The sequence below is a fragment of the Ahaetulla prasina genome, chromosome 2 (assembly GCF_028640845.1).
Source record: "Ahaetulla prasina isolate Xishuangbanna chromosome 2, ASM2864084v1, whole genome shotgun sequence".
NCBI lineage: Eukaryota > Metazoa > Chordata > Lepidosauria > Squamata > Colubridae > Ahaetulla > Ahaetulla prasina.
Genome location: NC_080540.1, coordinates 72,572,518 through 72,594,165, shown reverse-complemented (window position 1 = coordinate 72,594,165; position 21,648 = coordinate 72,572,518). Strand labels below are relative to the sequence as shown.

The window sequence follows — 21,648 nt, the reverse complement described above, 5'->3', positions numbered from 1 at the left end:
CAGCATTCCTTAGTGAATCAGGAAAAAAGTAATGTGTTCTCTTTTGATTTAACTAAAAAAACCAGGAATCTATTTTTTATAAATGATTGTTTAAAAAAAAACATCACAATGAAACAATCTTAAAGATACTTTCACGAGTTTAAACTTTTTCATACAAATTCTATTAGCCTGAACTTGGACTATGACCAGAAAAATAGCAGACAACATTTCACAAATGATTTTGATTTAAATATTTGTGCTAGATATAAGCAGAAAAGAGAGGGAAATTATAGTAATGACAAAGCAATTAAAAATGATTAGTAGAAGCAGGAGTTAAACCTTGTAGTTTCACTGCCAAATTCAACACATTCAAACCCAGTTTGCTCAGATCAGGGCTTGCAACGACTGAGATGCAATGAAATGTTAAAGGCATGATAGGACTCTTTCTTTTGTGTGTTAATCTATTCTTCTCTAGTGATGTTTATTTATTATTCAGCTCAACACAAAATTTGCCAGGAACAATCTTTAGATGTGTGATGTTGCATGTCATGATGTTACATTTTAATTTAAAGCAAGGGTATGCTTATGGCTGAATTCCAAACTGAATTTGGAATTTGTGGAATCAAAGTCTTTGGAGATAACTTGGAAGCTGCAGCTGACACAAAATACAGGATCAGGTTAGCAGTCAGAGAGATCCATTATGATTCTGGGCCCAACTAAGAGTGCTGTCTATTGCCTAAAAAGGCCTTTATGGCATTTGACACTGGGATGTGTCAGGGAATATCTTACCAGACATGGTTCTGCCTATCATTCAAACATTCAATACTGATGGCACAGTGGTTAGAATGCAGTACTGCTGGCTAATTCTGTCTACAGCCAGGAGTTTGATCCTGACTGGCTCAAAGTTGACTCAGCCTTCCATCCTGAGGTCAATAAAATAGGACCCAGATTGCTGGGGGCCAATATATTGACATTGTAAACTGCCCAGAGTGCTGTAAAGCACTATGGAGTGGTACATACAGTAAATCTAAAAGCTATTGCTATTGCTATCAAGGGAGAGCTTGCTCAAAGATACCCTCTCCCATCAGAGATTAGAGAGACTTAGGTCAAGAGACGGGCTTTCTTGATACTAGGCTTCATTTAACAAGACATGCTTCCCCTGAAGACACAAATGGCTCCTACCATTCTTATATATAGGAAACTTTTTAAAGCAATTTTATTTCAGCAGACTTTTAAACATTCAAGTTTTTCAGTGCATATTTTTTTTTGCTATTGTAATTTTGAACAGTTTGATTCTTAAGCACAGAGATATTCATTATATACTTTAATTTGGTTTGCTCGTGTTTGCCCAAATCATGTCCATTGAGGCATCTCATAAACATTGCAAATAAATAAATAAGTTTTAAAGCAGATCAGCTCTTTAGTCCAATTGAGAGGAACCTCTCATGTGTAAAAGCCAATATTCATCACATAAGGAAAATGCCAGAGGAAGGAAATATATACCTTGCAATTGATAGCACTAACTTTAAATTATAAACGGTTTACCAATGCTATCCAGTATATAATATATCCTGACCCCATTTTGCACAAAAAAGCCTGAAAGAACAAACTCAATATGAGTAATTCTGCAAAAAGAAAATGTATCAGTAACTAAATAAAGTGTTTAGCACAATCCCCATCCTGCCCTTTTCATTTGACATAATATATTACTTTTTAAAAAAACAAAAACCATCAAATTCTTTCCAAGTGAAACACTGTACTTTTCATCCCGGTAAAGTAAACCCATAATTTATTAACAATTAAATGTAGACATTAAGTTTTCTGTGTCAAAACTAGCTTCTGAATCAAAGTGGGGAGTCTATAAATCAATCTAGAACAAAGTGCCTCATTTTCAAAGCCTCAAAATTAAGATTCAGATCAACTGTTGCTGTATATGACTGTCTCTACTCAAAACACAAATCCAATTAAAATTATTTTCCATTATTTATTAAAAAGTATTTATTGATATATAAATTCTGTAGCATTTCATTTTCCATAAAAGTCATTTAAGAAGGAAAATTGTAATCATGTTTCTTTCTCATTTTTAATGTACCGTACTTTTTGGAATAGAAGACACACTTTCCCGCCCCCCAAAAAAAGGATGGAAAAGTTGGTGCATCTTATATACTGAATACAGCCATTTTTGGCCTCCTGAAACCCTGCCCCGCGTGTCCCATGTTTGCCAAAAAACAGGCCCATTTTTTGCAAAAATGGGACACGCAGAGGATTTAGGAGGCCTACAGAGTGCTCCTGGGGGCTGGGGAGGGCAAAAGTGGGACACATGGGGGGGTTCATGAGATCAAATTGGACCCATTTTCCCCAAAAACAGGATGCACAGAGGATTTGGGAGGCCTGCAGAATGCTCCTGGGGGCTGGGGAAGGAAAAAACAGATATGTGGAGGCCAAAAACTATTGTTTTTCTTGTTTTCCTCTTTGAAATCTTGGTGCATCTTATACTCTGGTGTGTTTTATAGTCCGAAAAATAAGGTAGTTTCAGACTGGATTATTTTCTTTGGCCATTTGCAGAAACAGTACAAATTGCTTGACTTTGTTTTAGCTATTATCTGCTCCATCCACACCCAAAATGACTAATAAAATTTAGTCACAGAACGAAGTTTTAGGATCAAACTTTACACATTTAGAGCCAGCATACTGAAATCAGTTCACTATTACTTGATTTCAATAGGTCCGTTCTAACTACAACTAAACCAGAATCCAACTCATGAATTCTAATAAAAATAAAACACAGGATTAGTGGAAACAAATAGTTAACTCCCATGGGTCTTATATAATAACAATATCAACAACAATATAACTCATTATGAAAAGAATGATCCCAAATCACAGACTATATATGTTTCGAAAGACAGATGGAAGAATTAACCAATAGAAAAACCAAATAGAAGAATTAAAGATCCAATACAAAGTTTAATCTAAAATTCAGTTTGTTCTGAAATAAATGTTTCATTCTGTAACATTTATAAATTCATTTTCCAATAGTACAATAAAAAAAGTTTAAAAATTATAGGATTAGGAAAATATGGTTTTTAAACATAAGGAGATTTATTGTTAAATTAAAAAAATTAAGTTATTTAAACAACTAAATCACTATGACAAAGGATTAAGAGCATATTTGGATTCAGTTACTAAAGTAAAATGCAAATGTCATTAAATTGCAGTTCTTTGTTTTATGTAAGTTTTATATAATTAATGAAAGGACGTGTTACTTTTCTAGAGGCAAATTTTAGTTGATAAGTAATCTTATTGTGTTTTACTACATCATTCATCCATATAGGATGTACAATGTTGATAATTTAGAAACAACAAATGAAAGAGACTAAATATGCCCTTTCCTGTTCTATTTTGTCTTTCCATTTTGGACAAACATATTTTTCATACTATGTCGGTTCCTTATTTTCTTGTTGTCTTACTCAGTAACAATAATTATACTTATCTAACTCTTTATTTCTATTTGGTTTAAGAGCTGTAGCAGAATCCCTGGACCAGTTATTTCGAATACACAGATTTCAGACTTCTTTCTCTATTCTATGTCTGCTGTAATTTTGTCTTGGGTCTCCTTTTCAGTTTTCAATTTCATTTCTTTTCAAAACCTCTTGCTTTAAAAATGCACTTGGTATTCTCCGATTCAGGTCTCTGGTTCTATTACTTCTGCTTTTCTAATTTCCAAACCCCTCTGTAATTTTCACCAACACTAATGTATCTAATTTATTATGGGCAGCTCAGGATGTAATCATTTACCTGTTTAAAGTTTTCAAGACAGAAATTGGACTTGCCTGTTTAGACATTGCATCTTTTTCTGATTTAGATTTACCTTCATACTCTGCTTTCTTGGAAGCTTCCAAATTTCTCCACTCTGTTCCAACCAGTCTGCTGAGTTCTCCAAAGGAATAATCTGGATGCTGAGCTTTAATAACAGCTCTCATCTCACTGCTAAACAAAATGTATCCACTCATATTGATTTTCCTTTTAGAGCCTTCTTTTTTTACACTGCCTTTGACAGACTTCGGAGTGGACTATAAAGAAAAAAAGAGAGAGAGATTGCCATAAATGTATAGAAAAAATCAGATGTTATTTAATCGATTTGTAAGCTGCCTCAGATTGGCTATTTTGACCATTAGGGAAGTGCTTCAAGTTTATTATGTGTAGATCACCCAACCTCCATCACAACTGTATGTGACCTATATATAAGCTGTAGTATAGTTATAAGGATATGTCACACACTTTATAATGAATCCGAAATGTTCTGTAAATTCTTAGTCAGAAAAAAGTTAAAATGATGAAATGAGAAAGAAAACAGAGGCCATGTACAGGACCTGAGTGTTATGGTAAATCATTGGCTCTACCTCCTAAGATCAGCAGAATCTTCGTAAACTGGAATGTATCTGATACAGATAGTCCCCGATGGATAACAATTGAGTCTAAAAATTCCAGGGAATTTTGCCCCATTTTACAAGCTTTCTTGCCACAGTTGTTAAGTGAATCACTGCGGTTGTTAAGTTAGCTAACATGGTTGTTAAGTGAATCTGACTTTCTTGTTGACTTTTGATTGTCAGAAGGTTGCAAAATGTGATCATGTGACCCTGCAGCCACCATAAAAACATACCGGTTGCTAAGCATCTGAATTTTGATCAAGTGACCACGGGGTTGCTGCGACAGTTGTAAGTATGAAAAATGATCATAAGTCACTTTTTTCAGTGCCATTATAACTTTGAACGGTCACTAAATGGTTTTAAGTCCAGGATTACCTGTATTGCTTATTATTCAAAAGAGTTATGTAGCACTTTTTAGAGTTAACAAATGTTTAAAGGAACAGCTAGAAACTGGGAGACAGTAAGAGCTAATACTGCCTTAAGCATAAAAGCTGGCTGGGTGACTTTGGGCCTATCACTCTCTTTCAGCCCAAACCATCTCACAGGGTTGTTTTGAGGAAAACAGGAGGAAGAAGTATTAAATAAGTTTGCTGCCTTGAGTTATTTATAAAAAAATAATAAAGACAGGATAAAAATAAAAAATAAATTATCCTTTTAAATAGCTTACAAGCAATCAAGAATATTCATTTGTCATGTTTCACAGTACCATGTCACATTTGTTGTAAGTCTATACAACTGTATGGATTAAATAATGACTGATGCTAAGGTTTCTCCCCAATGGAGATCTGGCAGAGAGATTTGTTCAGGGCCCATCTGTAAGTGCTATCTGACAGGGCTCAGGAAGAGAAGCTTTTCGGTTGTGGTTCTTGTCTTCTGGAACATCATTTTCCTAGAAATTAGATTTGTCCCAACCGTGCTGGCTTTTCACAATGCACTGAAAACCTGGCTTTGCCATCAAACCTGAAACCCTGATAGTATGGGTGAGCCTATTTCTTGGCCTTGGTTGTGTTAACTGAGCATTCTCAGGTGCTAAATTTGTTACGTTTTCTCTGTCGTTTTAAATTTATTTTTATTTTTATTTTTATTATGTTTTTATTCTTTTTAACTGTTAGCCATCCAGAGTCATGCACCTGATGTGGGTAGCCATATAAATTTATTACATGAGCACATTACATTACTCACGCATACTTACACTGTTACACAGTTCATAAAAATATCTTCCTTTCACCAATATGATTTAGTAAGTCATATTACCTGTGGTGGAGTATATGGCATTATATCCAATTCATTGGAGTGTGGCGTCTGCAGTTGAGATATTGTTGGTGCTTCTGCGACTTCACCTTCTTCTTCCCCAATCTCTTCAATATCCTCTTCTCCACCTTCTAACTCAGCAAACTTTGCTTCTAGCTGCTGAATTTTTTTCTCTAAAAGTGGAGATGGCTCCTTTTGTGGAATAATGGGTTTCCTAGAAAAGAAAAGAAAAAGCCTGTATTTACTGAACAGTCTTTCTCTTCATTAGAACACAGAAAGAAGCAATGAAGAGTAAACTAAACAAATGCTAAGGGAAACATAGCTAAGTCCAGTTCACATCAGTATTTTTCATTAACCTTCCACATCTTTCTGCCCTTGAAAACCATCCTTGCTTCAACTGCATCCATATGCTACCGTGTTTCATCGAAAATAAGACCCTGTCTTATATTTTTTTGAACCCTGAAATAAGCGCTTGGTCCTATTGCCATGCGCTCAAAAGCCCAATTCGGCTTATTATCAGAGGATGTCTTATTTTGGGTAATTCACACACTGCATTTGCTCTTTATGATCACTCATTTTTTAATTCACTCATAGTCATTTTTAACCCAATCTCTTCTTGTTTAATACCGAAACTACTAAAGTACACCATTTTGCATTTGACTTACTTTTACATTTCTCCTGACATACCCAATTTCCAAATAAACCAGTGGGCAGAAGTATGCTATTTCATACAACCATTTTAATATTTTCCCCCCAACAGCCATTAATTCCTTGCATTAGGTTACATACCACTCCTGTTTTTCCACCGTTATTTGCCTATATTAAAATTTATCCATCCATTTCCACATCTTTAATAAATCATCCCTTGTATTTGCTTTGAGTTGGAAACAGCATAGGAGGCTTTGAGCCTATCTATCTCAGGGAAGTAGCAGGTCCTTTGTGGCCTTAATATGAAGTAGGCCAAGGTGGTGCAATGGTTAGAGTGCAGTACTGCAGGCTACTTCTGACTGACTGCTGACTGCAATTTGGCAATTCAAATTTCACCAGGCTCAAGGTTGACTCAGCCTTCCATCCTTCTGAAGTCGGTCAAAGGAGGACTCAGATTGTTGGGGGCTATATTATGCTGACTCTGTAAACCACTTAGAGAGGGCTGTAAAGAACTGTGAAGCCGTATATAAGTCTAAGTGCTATTGCTAGTGCTATTAGACTTCTATAATTCTTAGTTGGATAAGGGACCAGAGAGGAGACATGATCCAGGCAACAGTCCATTCACCTGAGGAAAAGAAAAGTTCAAAGTTTTGAAAGTGATAATGGTCTACTCCATTTTAGGAGCCTGACTTTGATCCAAGACAAATGGAAACCTATTTTCCTATGTCCAACTTCCCCTTATAGTATATACCAATCAGAATTCAGTCCTGGGCATGGAACCGAGACTGCACTGATTGCTCTCATCAATGCCTTATGGTGGGAATTGATGGGAAGGAAGGAAAGAAAACCTTACTGATCTGCTGGACCTTTACATCACTTTCAATATTGTCAGCCACAGTATTTCCACAATCTGCAGTGCTGGGAAGAGGTATTCTTCTCTGTTGTAAAATCAACTAAGTTAGATTATTTTTATTTAAAAATTAAAATACATTTTACCTGAAATAATAAATTTCATCATCTACTACCTTAGCAGACAAAGAAAATCTTTTTAGTCCCTTGAATTTTTTCATCTGTTTGTCACTTTCATTATAGCGACTTTCACAGAGAAGAACATCATTTTCATGGATTTCAGTTGGTCTACAGGAAAGAAAGTCTTTGAAAGACAGCACAGCACACTTTCCTAAAAGAGAGGATAATAAATAGCTGTATTTTATTCATTTAATATGTATAGCATAACATTTGTAATATGTCTGAAAATTTTGAAATATCAAAATGTGTGGGGCAATCAGGGTGATTAGTTGAACTCATAAGCCAATACAGCAACTAATGTCACATGTGCTGCATACAACTATTGGTTCCTAGTATGACATGTAGCTCCTGGTGCTGTCATTGATTCAACAGATACCAAATGAGCATCCTTAATGCAGACACAAAACGGTATCTGTCCAATATTCCAAAAAGTTGCTTTTCTAGAAAAGAGCTAGATGAATTAGAGTCCATTTCTTCTTTCTTGTTAATAAACTGAAACTTATTTTTTAAAGAAATGTCATTACTATATAACTTTATTTTGCAGAAATTTTATTAATGTAAGGAAGTGACCATTTTTTTAACTGTACAATTTGAAACATAGTAATAAATTTTATTTTATTGTTTACCCAGAATGCACGTCATCGGGCAAGTCTCTTCCAAGTTACTCAAAAATACTTCCTTCTTATAAAACATTTTAGTTGGCTCATGTTCTGTTTCTTCTGGGTGAATAAAAATTGGACCAAAGAAATAGGCAGCTCCATCTCTAACCCACATTTTTTCTATTCTGAAAAGACAGAACAAACACTGCTTCAAAGTATTTCAAATTCAATTTTAACATTTCCTTTCACTTAATGTATTGCTTGACTATGCGATTAAATCATTGTTGACTCTTATCAACCACAGACAGATCTTCTTCAGGATATTAATGCATTAAATGACAGTTTTATTCCTTTTTTGCTGCCATATATTCTGCAACTCCTCAACTTATGTCCACAATTGGGACCAGAACCTTTGTTGCTAAGCAATGCAGTTGTAAAGCGGGCTATCATGTGACTGCATCACTTAACAATGGCAATTCCTGCTCTCTCCACTGCAGTTATTAAGCAAATCCTACTGGTTGTTAGGTGAGGACCAACCTCAATACAAGCCACTGTTATACATTTATACCACTTAAAAAAAAAAAGTTCTACCTGCCAACCCTTGGTCGGACTAAACCATGCGATTTTATGAAGACACAATCTCCAACTTTTAACCACATGTCATTGTAACAAAGCTGTTCATAGTAGTGACAGGCAGGTTCTCCATTTGACATGTCTACTGGAACATCTTCCTTATCCTGAAATACAGAAATATTTTTATGAACTAGGAAAAGTAATGCAATTGATATTAAAGAATAATATTTATTGGAAATCTTCAGCAATATCCAGAGGCAATGTTTATGCAGAGTCACCAATGTCCATATAGATATCCAGTATACGCTGTATAAATTACTTTTATTTATCTCTAAACATACAGTTGCTTTTGCTTCTAAAAATAATGAAAATATCAAAATGTATGGAAAATCTATCAAAAAGTCAGAGTTGTCTGTCTCCAAATAAATTTAAAGTACTGCATTCCCACTTTAATAACTCTTTCCCGTTAAATAATAATAATAATAATAATAATAATAATAATAATAATAATAATAATAATAATAATAATAATAATAATAATAATAATAATAATAATAATAATAATAATAATAATATTTTAATTTATAGACCGCCCTTCTCCCAAAGGACTCAGGGCGGTGAACAGCCAGTTAAAATACAAAAAACACCCATACAATATTAAAAACTACCCATAAAAAACTTATTCACTTGGCCAAGCTAAAATACAATTGCACCCTATAAAATCACTAAAATTTAAAAACCCCAATAAATCAATTTAAAAGTTTAAAAATTAAGCCAGTCCAGCAAGACGAAACAAATAGGTTTTAAGTTCGCGGCGAAAGGTCCTAAGGTCGGGCAGTTGTCGGAGTCCAGGGGGAAGCTCATTCCACAGGGTAGGAGCCCCCACAGAGAAGGCCCTCCCCCTGGGGGCCACCAGCCAACATTGTTTGGCTGACGGCACCCTAAGGAGTCCCTCTCTGTGAGAATGCACCGGTCGTTGGGAGATTGAAGCCGGCAGAAGCCAGTCCCGTAAATATCCCGGTCCTAAGCCATGGAGCGCTTTAAAGGTCGTCACCAATACCAAAATAAATACCTTTTCAAGACTAAGAATGCTATCTCCAATTTTGGTATCCTCCGATGTTTCAGTATGTTTTTCTTCGTCAATTTTGTCTGTATTAGCAAACACTGATGCAACACGAACCACAGGTAAGGGCACTTCTCGAGGGACAAATCGTACAGAACTAATTGGCATAGTCCACAATTTAATTTTCTTAAAAGACTTTGTCTTTGCGGAATAACGTGATTCACAAACATAGACATCTTCATCTCTGAAGTTTTCTGGACATAGCTTAAAATATTCCTGCAACACAGAAATAAATGAAAATTAGGGCAATACACAGCGACAAAAAGAGCAGGAAATGACCAGCATTTTATTGAAACACTATCAAATAGAGTAATTAAATGGCTGTTCTTTGCAATTCAGGCTCTCAAGGAGACAGCAGTGTTGAGTTCTAACAAATGAGAAAGGATTTCCCCCCCCATACCCCAATTCTATCCTGTCCAATTCCTGAGCCTTGGTCTTCCCTTGAAGTATGTTTAATCTAGTACTAAAGTATTAGAAGCTACTCCAAACCTAAATCTTTTAGTTATATAGAGGAATAAGGCTACATTCTGGAAACTCAAAACCAAACATCGCTTTTTCTCTTTTTCCTCTTACAAAACATCCATTACAATACAAGGGGAATTTTTGAACCTTTTGTTCCAACTTAAGCTTGCACGCATTATCCTCTCTCTCTTCCTTCAAATAAACTATTTCTATAAAGAAAGAAAGAAATATACTAATTTCTATAAATTAGACACTATTTACAGTTTACTTTCTATAGAGAGACACTATGATTCTCCAGATATTACTAAATAACCCCAGCACTGTCATACTAGAAGGAATTGTAGGCAACAATGACAGGGCCAATTTCCTCATTTGTTCCATCCCCAAATATAAGAGGCAAACAGAAAATCAATATTAATATAAGAGTTAAATTAGATTTTTCTCACCTTAACAAACATAACTACACATTTGCCTAGAATTTTGCTCACTGTAACTTTGTTGTAATAATCGCTTTTAAACACCTCCTTCTCCAAAAATTTTCTGGTGGCAAGATGGAATGTTTCATTTGGTCGATAAAACCAGCAGCCATATAACCATTTTTCCCCTAAAAACAAGATAAAGTTTAGCATCCATGGAAAATAAAGTTATAGTAGAAAACTATCATAATAGTGTTAAGGTCACTTTATATTAGACAATTATAGTGTTCTTCTGGTAGCTGTCTGAAGCTTTGCACAGAAGATATCTAGCCAATGAAATAGATTGTTTTATGTCTGTTATCTTCAGAATTAGTACACTCAAATTATTTGGATGAATTTGAAACAAAAGTAGACAACTTTTGAGGCCTGCACCCACCTTATAAGAAATAACACTTAACTACATTTAATTTTATGAATGAATGAATGATAAGTTCCCTGTGAAGGAACTCAGGTTAAAAAAGGAGGTTATTGTTTATCAGTGAAGCTAAAGAGAACGGCAACAGGAACCTATACCAATCATACACAATTTGACAATAACAACCTCCTCTTCATGCCAAAAGAGGAATATGAAATGAAATCAGGTGGAGTTGTCTCTCTGAACCACTCCAAAGGAATAAAAAATGAAGGATCAGCTAATGCCCATACAATGGTTTCTTGTTCTGAATTATTTCCAAATCCATCAACCTACTATGTTAACGTCATGAAGGCGTCTTAACAATCATACAAGGAACTTTATTATTTGAATAGTGCCAGATATTCAAATTATAAAATTACTGATGGGATCTGCTGTCCTTGGTTCTGTTTGATTAATTTTAGTTATCTTTCTGAAATCAAGGTATATATATATATACAGTACTTCCTTGATGTTTTTTAAATGTTAAAAACAGTTTTACAAAAACTAACACTCCTTACCATTTGAATCTTCCCACAATCGTTCTATGCAGACTATATGAGGTTGTAAATTAGCTTCTGCAGGTTCAACATACACGTAGTCTCCAACATGGTACATGCTGTTCTTAAAGCTGCAATCTTGGCTGTATGTTCTGTGTAAATTAGATAGTCCTGATCCTCCAGAAGTATCTTCACTCTTTTCAGCTTCTTATTCAACATACAAGAAAGCACGGGAAATTATTCATACTCAGTTTAAGGGCTTACAGGACTCTTTACTTTGTAATATTTTCCGTGTTGCCTTTGGGGGTGCTGGATAGTCTTTTTCTTGGAAAGCTTTATTCAACAAATTTCTTTTTATTTATTTAGTATATTTATATCCTACTTTATCTCCACAAATTCAAGGTAATATACATGGGAGGTCTCTTCTCATTTTATCCAAAGAGCTTTTTGAAGTAGATTGGACTAAAGGTTAATAACTGTTTTAAAATCAATTTATATTTAAGTGGGATTTAAGCACTGGATCCATATCCAACATTTACCACTTATGCTAGCTATCTCAAGCAATATAGGTAGTCTTCAACTTACAAGTTCACTTAGTGACCGTTCAAAGTTACAACGGGACTGAAAAAAATGACTTATGACCATTAATATTTTTTAAATAATTTTAAATCTTTTTTAACCGGGGTTTTATTATTTTAGGGTTTGTAGTTTTAAATTTTAAATTTTTTAATTGGCCATTTTCTAATATGCTCGGTTTTAAATTGTTGTTTTAATTGTATATTTCTTATGTTTTTTATCTTCTGGCTGTACACCGCCCTGAGTCCCTAGGGAGAAGGGCGGTATAAAAATTTAATAAATAAAATAAATAAATAAATAAATTTTTCACACTTAAAGACGGTTGCAACATCCCCATGGTCATGTGGTGTACATCTGGATGCTTGACAACTGACTCACATTTATGATGGCTGTAGTGTCCTGGAGTCATATGATCCCTTTTTGCAACCTTCTGAGAAGCAACGTCAGTGGGGAAACCAGATTCACTTAACGACCGTGTTACTAATTTAAGAACTGCCATAATTCACTTAACAAATGAGGCGAGAAAAGTCATAAAATGAAGCAAAACTCACTTAACAAATTTCTCACTTAGCAACATAACATTTGGGCTCAATTGTGTTCATAAGTTGAGGACTACCTGTATTCAAATTTCTGTAAGGTGAAAAGGACATTATACATCACATTTAACCATAACATGGCTATTTGGTTTTGATGTTGAATAAATTCAAGCGATTACAGTTTATTCACTAATGTGATGCATGAATCAAGTTAAAGTCTTGTCCTACCAGAAAGCAGGACAGAGCAATTTCCCCCCTGACAGAATAAAGTATACACTGAATGATAATGGATGAAGTTTCCAAAGTTTTGTGTTTTAGGGGGGGTGGGGCTGTGGAGGTAAAAGTGCACCGTAAAGGCACTTTCCACTTGGCAGTATAAATAATTCTGATAGACTTCTCTTCCTATGATTGAACTGCAAGTTTTTAACAGGCTGATTTGCAAACTTTAGGTTTAGTTAAACTATTTCTTCACAAATGAATTATACACATGACAAAGATCACTCAGATAAGTGATTCAGAGAACGATACGAAGGCTCCTATGGTGAAACCAAAATATTTGGAAATTAAGAGGTGTTAGCTGTAATATTAGTTATAAGCTATAAGTTTATTATAGAAGCTATCTGTTATAGCTATATAGAAGCTATATAGCTATAAATTATAGCTTATATTACTATTAAAATATCAACCCAAACATATTATTTTCATGTTAAGCCTGTCTTTTCCTCTAATGAAAATTCAGTAAATTAGCTCAGAATATAACTATGGAATCCTTATTTACAGTGTTGTTGTACTGGCAATGCGAACAGGGGAAGTTGCACGCACTTGCAAACACTTATATCACAATATATTCTTTGGTCTTCTAAATAGCATTAGCAAAATACAAGCTAATACAGTCATAAACATTAATGGACTGCTAAAGGTATTCTATTTATTTTCCTTCTGTTCAATTACATCCGATTCTTGAAGACTGCCTAGACAAAGTCCCTGCAGTTTTCTTGGCAGTTTTTCAGAAGTGATTTTGCCATTGACTCCTTCCTAGGACTGAGAGAAAATGACAGGACTGACTGACCCTGCTGGCTTTGTGAGGGACTTAGAACTCAAGAATCACCTGGTTTCTAGCCTGATATCTTAACTTGTATATTTACCAGAATAAATTTAGCTCAATTATTTCTCCATTGAAGGCTACTCACTCTCTTTGCATATCTAGTCTTACATAAATCCAACACAGTAAGAAAACTTGAATTCCAAAATCTAGCCTGAAGTCAGGCTGTGGTCTTACTGATATACTCTCTGAATCGATAATATAAAGAAGCTATATGAAGTTATAAAAACACTTTGACACGAAACTATTCTTATCTTCTGTACAGCTAGTTTGAAGAAGCCGAGTTATTAATGCTGCAAAAAAGTGGCTGTCAAACAACCAATCTTAAATATGTTACTGTGAAATACCACTAAAAATTATTTTCATTGAAATTCTTGCTGAGTATCAAAATCAGAAGGTAAATGAGAGCTGAATTATAAAGGCAGGATTTTTTTTAAAGAGACTCCCCTGCATTTAAAATTATATAATTAATTATTTTTTATTCTACAGTGACCATTTTGTAAACTATATTGATAATAGAAATCAATCTTCATCCAATCTCCTCTTATAAATGATTATATGTCAATAGAGGTGTCACGATATACACCATACAATTACCTCTCTTCTCCTCTTCTCTTTTAAGTTTGTCCTCTTCCATTTCTTTGGGAAGTTTTTCCTTCTTTTCTTTTTCTACATCATTATGTAGATGTTTAGTAGTGTAGCTAAGAGCTGGTGATAACAAGATCTCACCATTTTTGCAGAGTTCATCACGGATTTTAATAAAGAACTGCTGAAGTTCTACAGCATCCTCATAAATCTCTGAATCCGTCCTTTAAGGAAAAGAATAATATGTAAAATGCTAACATATAAAATGTAATAACTTGAATTCACATCTGCTGTTTTTTGGGTGCTGCTTTGGATGCAGTGAGAAATGTCAAAATGAAATGAAATAAAAAAACTATTTAAAATCTAAATAGTTTTTAAAAAATATTTAAATTACCTAGGAACATCTAAAACTAAATATAAGTATTACTTTAAATGATTATGCAGTAATCTAAATGTCACAAGAAAATCCCAATCAGAATGACAAAGTCTATTTTTTAATCAAGGCTTGCACACAAAATAGACATCATGTAAAACCTTCAAAGGCCTTTAAAAATTAAGAATTTTCTTCACACCATTTATAAATCAATCATTTCCCACATCTTGTAAATATTTTATTATAAAAAGGGCTTTTCTTTATTTTAGTCATAGTCACAGCAAAAGTAAAGTATTACTTACCGGTTCATTCTCCTTGCACGTTCTAGTACTTCAAACATATGTTCTTGGAACAAATCCAATCTTCTATAGCGGTTATTCTCTACATTCCTTCGTATGATATCAAAAGTCAAAGGAGGCTTGTTCGGGAAACTGGGGTCAACAGCAGGAATTTCAGCTAAAGAGTCACTATAGCACCTCCCCTCATCATCCTGGTGACTCATTACAGAGACAAAAAGGTTATGTATAAGTTCTTGAATCAGCAGAGTTACATTTGGGACATGAGAATCTTCATCCCCTTCTATATCTCTTCTAGTCTCAAGCAAAACTTTATGTAGCACAAGTGCATCTTTGTAAATCAAGGATTCTGGTTCATTGTAAGTGCAGGCATTATTAAACATCATTACAAAATCTTCAACCATAGAATCAATATCCTGATATTTGTTGGCCATCATGTGACTTCTGATTTTCTCCATATCAACTGGCTTTTTAATTGTCAGATAATAATCAGGAAGCTCTGACCGTGATGGAAGTCGTAGAAAAATAGCACTGAGTCTTCTACCTCGTTTATCTGTATAGTTCTTCACAGCTTCATATACTTCATTAAGCTTCTGTTGCATTGGAGTCATATATTTTGATTTTTTAGGAGAGATACCAGTTTTTCTACCTAGGGAGATAAAACTAAATTTTGCTATTTGCAACTTTTGGTTGCTCAAATATTAATAGGATTTCTGATCAGACAGATCTAATTGATAAGACTTTTTATATTTTCAACATACTCTGAATGTTCCCTCATAGTGGAACAAATGAAATGGTACATTCAAAATAGTGAGAGAAAAACTACTATAAGGGTCACATTAGTTTTGTCAAAAGTAAAATGCATACTTGTTAGACACCTTGACCATAGGAATTTAACAAATAATTATATCCACATCTGGAGATTCTGGGGAAGGGGAGGGCTGCCAGAGCTTGTTTGCAGTAGTGCCTCTTGGTTTTATTTTATTTTATCTTATCAATTTATTAGAGAGATTGCCAGGGAGGGCAGACAATTTTTATGTAGGCTTTCTCCTCCAGGACTCAAACCCGACTAGCACGCGTGGCAAAATTCATTGTTGCTACAATGTCCACAAGAAAAAAATTGGTTACAGAATTATAGCTATCAACTTGTGCCAATTTTTTGGATATCTAACAATTTTTGGAAAATTATATTTACTCACATACATATCGGCTCTCCACTCATGTAAACTAGGGAGTGACCCTAACTGTATTTTCTTAACAGGGATGTTATTATCTACTATTAATATCTATGTATGAGTCCCATTTCATAAACATTAGAAACTTCTGGGTCATGGCACTAACCACTAAGTATAAAATGCAGTACTAATATTTAACTCAGAATCATTAACAATTTATATTACTAACTAAAGCCATGTTCAGTATTAAAGATTTACAGTAAATGCTATTAAAGCCAAGTATGATTCTACAAACTTAAAACAAAGCACAGATGTAATAATAATTACTTCTTTATAAATATAACTTATAATGTATTCCCCTAAAATCTCAAAAATGCCTTAAAGTCTTGCCTCATTTTAGGGCATTTTGCAAGTTTTCAAGGATGAGAATGGGAGCAGTTGGGTCTCTGGAAGATATCATTTATCTGAAATCTTAGAAGGCTGGATTATTGTCCACCATTGTCTTAATCTAACATTAACTGTTAGAATGTCCTATGTCCCAGAAATCTAGCATATGCATTTAATACATATAGTATTATATTTGGATCAAATTATTAGGAACCTAATACTGTGAATTATCTCTCTTAGCAAGCAAAAGATTTGCTATAGTTGAGAAAGATTTATAAACAAGCAAAAGATTAGCAAGCAAAAATTCAATATAATTGAGAAAGATTTATAAATAACAAAAATAAATGAGTAATAACACTCATTTATTCAAGAGCCACAGTGGTGCAATGGTTAGAATGCAGTATTGCAGGCTGACTTACTGCTCACTGCCAGGAGTTCAATTCTGACTGGCTCAAGATTGCCTCAGCCTTCCATTCTTCCAAGGTCGGTAAAATGAGGACCCAGATTGTTGGAGACAATATGCTGACTCTGTAAACCATTTAGAGAGGGCTATAAAGCACTATGAAGTGGTATGTAAGTCTAAGTGCTATTGCTGTTGCTAATAGATGTTATTACTCATTGATTTTTGTTTATGCATCTTTCTCGATTATATTTAAAAAGTAAGCAAACATTTAAGAGTATATTCAGTTTGTATTTCAAATAACCTATTTTAATTATTCAACAAGCTTTCTATCCAGTGTAAACATTACCTATTCAAATAAAAATTCACCAGCATTACTTACTTAACTTTAATTTAGGGGAAGCAATCTCATCATCTTCAAGCAGAGGTCCCAATTCTTTTCTTTTTTCTTTGAGAATTTTCTCCAAAATATGAGCATCATTGTAAACCTATCATCAAAAAAATTAAATAAAATTAATTCATAATCAAAATGTATAAAGCAACAATTTTATATGTAAATATGCTTTTTAACCATATGAGTCTGGTGTTTTAGCTAGCACTGGTGTACATATCCATTAATAGCATGAATGGTAATGGCCAGGAGGCTGATTAATAAATATTTATAATATATTTAAGGGTTAAAGTATTATTCCTTAAATTGTACTAAGAATTTGGCAGCAGGTAGGTCCACTTTATCCCCTAAATGTAAATCTAAAAGCATCTTTCTAGAATAAGTATGTATAATGTGAAAGGCCTTTTCTTAAGTGAGATTTAGAGGCTCACTCCAAAATCTTATTTATCAGAATCTTATGTTCCATGTTCACAATACTGGTTATTTCATATCCTAAAGAAAGTATTACAAAGTTACATATAATGTAAAAAAGTAGATAGGAACTTGTTTTTAATCCTTTTGTTAAAATACCCAATGCCAGTACTGTAAAGCTGAATAATTCAGGACCAATGAGAAGAAAAGCTAATCAATCCATCGAATCTGTTATTAATCTGCCATTTAAAGAACGGTAGCATTAAAAAGTTAATGCAGGTAAAATTGCTAGTAGCAAGGAGCCTGGTTGGTATAGTGTTACTCAACTGCTTTGAAACTGCATTTTGACGCGGTACTCACCATTGGTTTGGTTCTCACCACACAAAACTAGAACTTGTTAGTGTTGGCTGTCTTGTGACTACACTATTCCTTATGGGAAAAATTTGTTTGGTACCCATTGTTTTTGGTACTCATTGCATCTCCCAGAACCAATTAACGAAGAGTACCAAGGTTCCACTGTAATCTATTATTTCAGTATCAGCATGATAAACTGTTTTACAGATTATTGTCAATCAATAATTTGACTCCAAACAGTAATCTGATGCAATACGCTGAGAATTATTTCTAAAGAACTAAACAATCCTAGTAACTGCAACCATTTGTATCCTATCCTTTGCCCAAAAAAAAACCAACCCCCCCCCCACACACAAAAAACACCTCATGGTTAAGATGTTTAAAACATATATAAGCAGTTTCGAACAAAACCTACACAAGGAGCCTACACCAGTATTAAAAATACTGTGAAATTCATATAATAAAATTCCAAAATAGGTTTTATTTATGGTAATTTACAGAGTAAGCTAAGGGAAATGTGGATAACTTTTAAAATATCTTTCCTTCAGATATACCTGTGAGCCTTCTTCATTATAATGCCTCGCATTTCGAAACATTAACCTCATATCTTCTATCATAGCTTCCTCTCCAGCATATTTGTCACTACGGATATTATATTCTATTATTTTTAAGTCCATTGGCTCCAAAATAATTTTGTAATAATCTGGATAGTCTTTTTTCGAAGGTTTCACCATAAACAGCTCACACAGCCTTCGGCCTGTTCCAGGTTCTCGGGCTTCAAGAACAACATTGTATAAGATTTTCATTCGCTGTTTCTTTATATTCTTCTTACTGTTCAGTTTAAAGAGAAAAAGACTACTTTAATCTTGGTCCATGTAACCAGAATCATTTGCTGTTTTCTTCAGTGAAAATCTATTTATTAGATTATATATTATCTAGAGTATGTATTCATGAATAAATGAATAAATAAAGTAAAAAGGAGTGACCCAGATTGGATGTTGCAAAGTAAAAAGGTGTAATGGAAAAAAGAAAGGACCAGATACTTAAAAGCTTAGTAACCTCTACTGAAATTTTATATGTGTGACTTTCTTGACATAGTTGATTAAATTTTCATAGTCAATTTTTAGAGAAGCAGGTTTACTTGCATTACCTTCTTTCTGGGAAATATTCTTTCTGGTATTTACCGTATTTTTCAGACTATAAGATGCACCAGAGTATAAGACGCACCTTAGTTTTTGGGGAGGAAAATAAGAAAAAAGCTGACTGGCGGGTGGATCAGCCTTCCAGAATACCCCCAATCAGCTGTTCCCAGAGGTGAATTTTAGCAACAGGTTCGTTGGTTGTGAGCTCTGCACCTTGCTTTTTCAGCCTCTGAAACCTCCATTTCAGGGGCTTTTTTCTGAAGCTTTTTTTCAGAGGCTTTTTTCAGCCTCTGAAACCTCCATTTGAGAGGCTAGGCAGGGCTACATTCAGAGTATAAGACACACCCAGATTTTCACCCTCTTTTTTGGGGGAAAAAGATGCATCTTACACTCTAAAAATATAATATTTTACTTTCTAATTACCTGAAATTAAACTCAGACTTTTAAGAAGCCTGAAGCATATTAGCAGTGAAGATCTAATATTTTAAATTTACGACTGAACAGGATTACATCTAAACAAGGATGATGAAACAGTTCTCAAGAATACACAAACAGAACCCAGACAATTTTCCTTCTGGATTCATAGCTTCTATCCCGAGAGCAGGTGGCAGCCATGGTTAGAACAACTTCATTTTATCTGCCAATTGCACCCCTTCTTGAAATGGGAGGCTCTCTGCTCATAATCACTCATCCATAATCATCTCCTAAATGGATTCATTGTAATGCATTCTACATAGAGTTGCCCATGAAGGCCATCTGGAAACTGAAACAGCATGGGCAATTATAGGCACACCTCGGTACTCCCATTTTATACTTCTGCTCCACAAGCTACAATGGACCCCAGTGTACTTTCCAGTGGCATTCAAGATAGTTGTTCCCTAGAAGTTCCACCTGTCAGATGGATTCCAGGGCTGACACCACCATTGCATGGGACATGGTTATTTGCAACACCACCCCCTCTTATGGAACCAATCGCACCACTTGCTAAACTTCCTAAGATTAGACTGTTCTGACCCTGCTGGCCTTTTGTAAAGCATGGAGGGCCTGGATGTGCAATGCCTGGGGTTCTTGGGGTGAGATGGCCAGCTGAAAGCTCTTAAGTTAATTGTTTTGTTTAGGTTTGTCCTCAGTGACCATTACTGGGTTTTCTTCATTCTTGACAATTTTTTAAAAACTGTTTTAATGTGTTGTTAGCCACCAACAGTCACATTTGTGAGATTAGTTGCCACATACATCAACTTAAAGTTAAGTAAGTACAATTCTTTGTAAGATTTTCATGGCTGCTTTGAAAGCTGTTTTTGTTTATCTCTGTGTGTTTTATTTGTACAGGCAATACTTATGTAGCAAAGATGTACACCTACAATTATGCAGGTTTAGCTCCTGAAGCAATTGTGGCAGATTTTTAAAGGACGTAATTATTTTAGTGTTTCTAAGAAAAGTGATTTGTGTCACTTTTTTTAAACTGAGGATCTCTTTCTAATACTTTGCATAGTTCTATAAATTACACTTCTCAGAATTATGTATTGTGTTTAAAAGTAAAGATTGTACAAAATTTCAACCTGATATAGCAGATAATTAGCCTATGTACTTTTTGTCTTAAAGATATTATTGATGAGATACTTGGTGAGAATAATTGAGTGTTAAAGCAAACTACTGTTGTCCCAAACACAGACATATATACTAGTAGCAAATACCTTTTTCTTTTTGAACTCCCAGCATCTGATGTGGCAGAAGATATCATACTATCTCCATCCTCAATTTCATCTCTTCTAGCTAGCTCTTTCTTCTTTGCCTGAAATGTAACCAATCATAGATCCAATTCACATCATTGAATATGCTAAAATGCATGAATATTAAACAGCTACATTCATTCTGCAAGGATAAATATATCAGTTTCATGCATTGAGGAAAAGTTTCAAGTAAAGCATGTCTAGTTCATTTGTATAATGGGAAAACATTAAATTGGTCCTACCTAAATAAACCATTCTAGAACAATTAATTAAGTAAAAACTTTATGCTTAAAAATACCATCACATAATGATTTATTAGCATTAACCAGCATAGGACCACTAAAAGTCCTTTCTTTGAGAAAGTGTGTAAGATGATTAGTTAAAAATTGGGAACATTTCCACTACTAAATAGAGAAAAAAGATTTTTAAAGACAATAGTTTCTGCTAGTTTAGATAATGAATGAACCAAATACTAACTCCTTTGAATATAAGCTCCAGAAACAGTGCGAATTTTACCTGCATAACCTGTTGCATTTTCAAAACTCTCTTATAAATGGCTGAGTTTGGAACATTATAACGCTTTGCATTTTCAAACATCAAGTTTAAATCGCATTCCAAATGGTCGAGAGTTTCGTATTCGTGATTTTTCAGTTTTGTTCTGTAGAAAAGACAATCTTTTATCACAGCTGCAAAAAATACTTTTTTGTAAAGCAGAATTTGGTACTTTAA

At 34.3% G+C, this 21,648-nt stretch overlaps 1 protein-coding gene across 15 annotated transcripts in view; it reads right to left on the bottom strand.

Moving 5' to 3' along the window:
• The window catches only part of PBRM1 (polybromo 1), a 60,092-nt gene that overhangs the window by 12,695 nt on the left and 25,749 nt on the right, over nt 1-21,648 (bottom strand). For 11 of the 15 annotated variants that reach the window (XM_058172646.1, XM_058172647.1, XM_058172638.1 and 8 more), the window contains 14 exons: nt 21,436-21,577; nt 20,884-20,981; nt 18,602-18,878; nt 17,274-17,379; nt 14,936-15,578; nt 14,273-14,484; nt 11,483-11,668; nt 10,541-10,698; nt 9,582-9,848; nt 8,528-8,673; nt 7,964-8,121; nt 7,305-7,488; nt 5,664-5,874; nt 3,851-4,052 (listed from right to left, as the gene is read on the bottom strand). In XM_058172646.1, coding sequence (XP_058028629.1) covers nt 3,851-4,052; nt 5,664-5,874; nt 7,305-7,488; nt 7,964-8,121; nt 8,528-8,673; nt 9,582-9,848; nt 10,541-10,698; nt 11,483-11,668; nt 14,273-14,484; nt 14,936-15,578; nt 17,274-17,379; nt 18,602-18,878; nt 20,884-20,981; nt 21,436-21,577 — 2,990 coding nt within the window. The remainder of the gene's footprint in view (nt 1-3,850; nt 4,053-5,663; nt 5,875-7,304; nt 7,489-7,963; nt 8,122-8,527; nt 8,674-9,581; nt 9,849-10,540; nt 10,699-11,482; nt 11,669-14,272; nt 14,485-14,935; nt 15,579-17,273; nt 17,380-18,601; nt 18,879-20,883; nt 20,982-21,435; nt 21,578-21,648) is intronic. The other 4 variants (XM_058172649.1, XM_058172635.1, XM_058172636.1 and 1 more) reach the window with 1 other exon arrangement.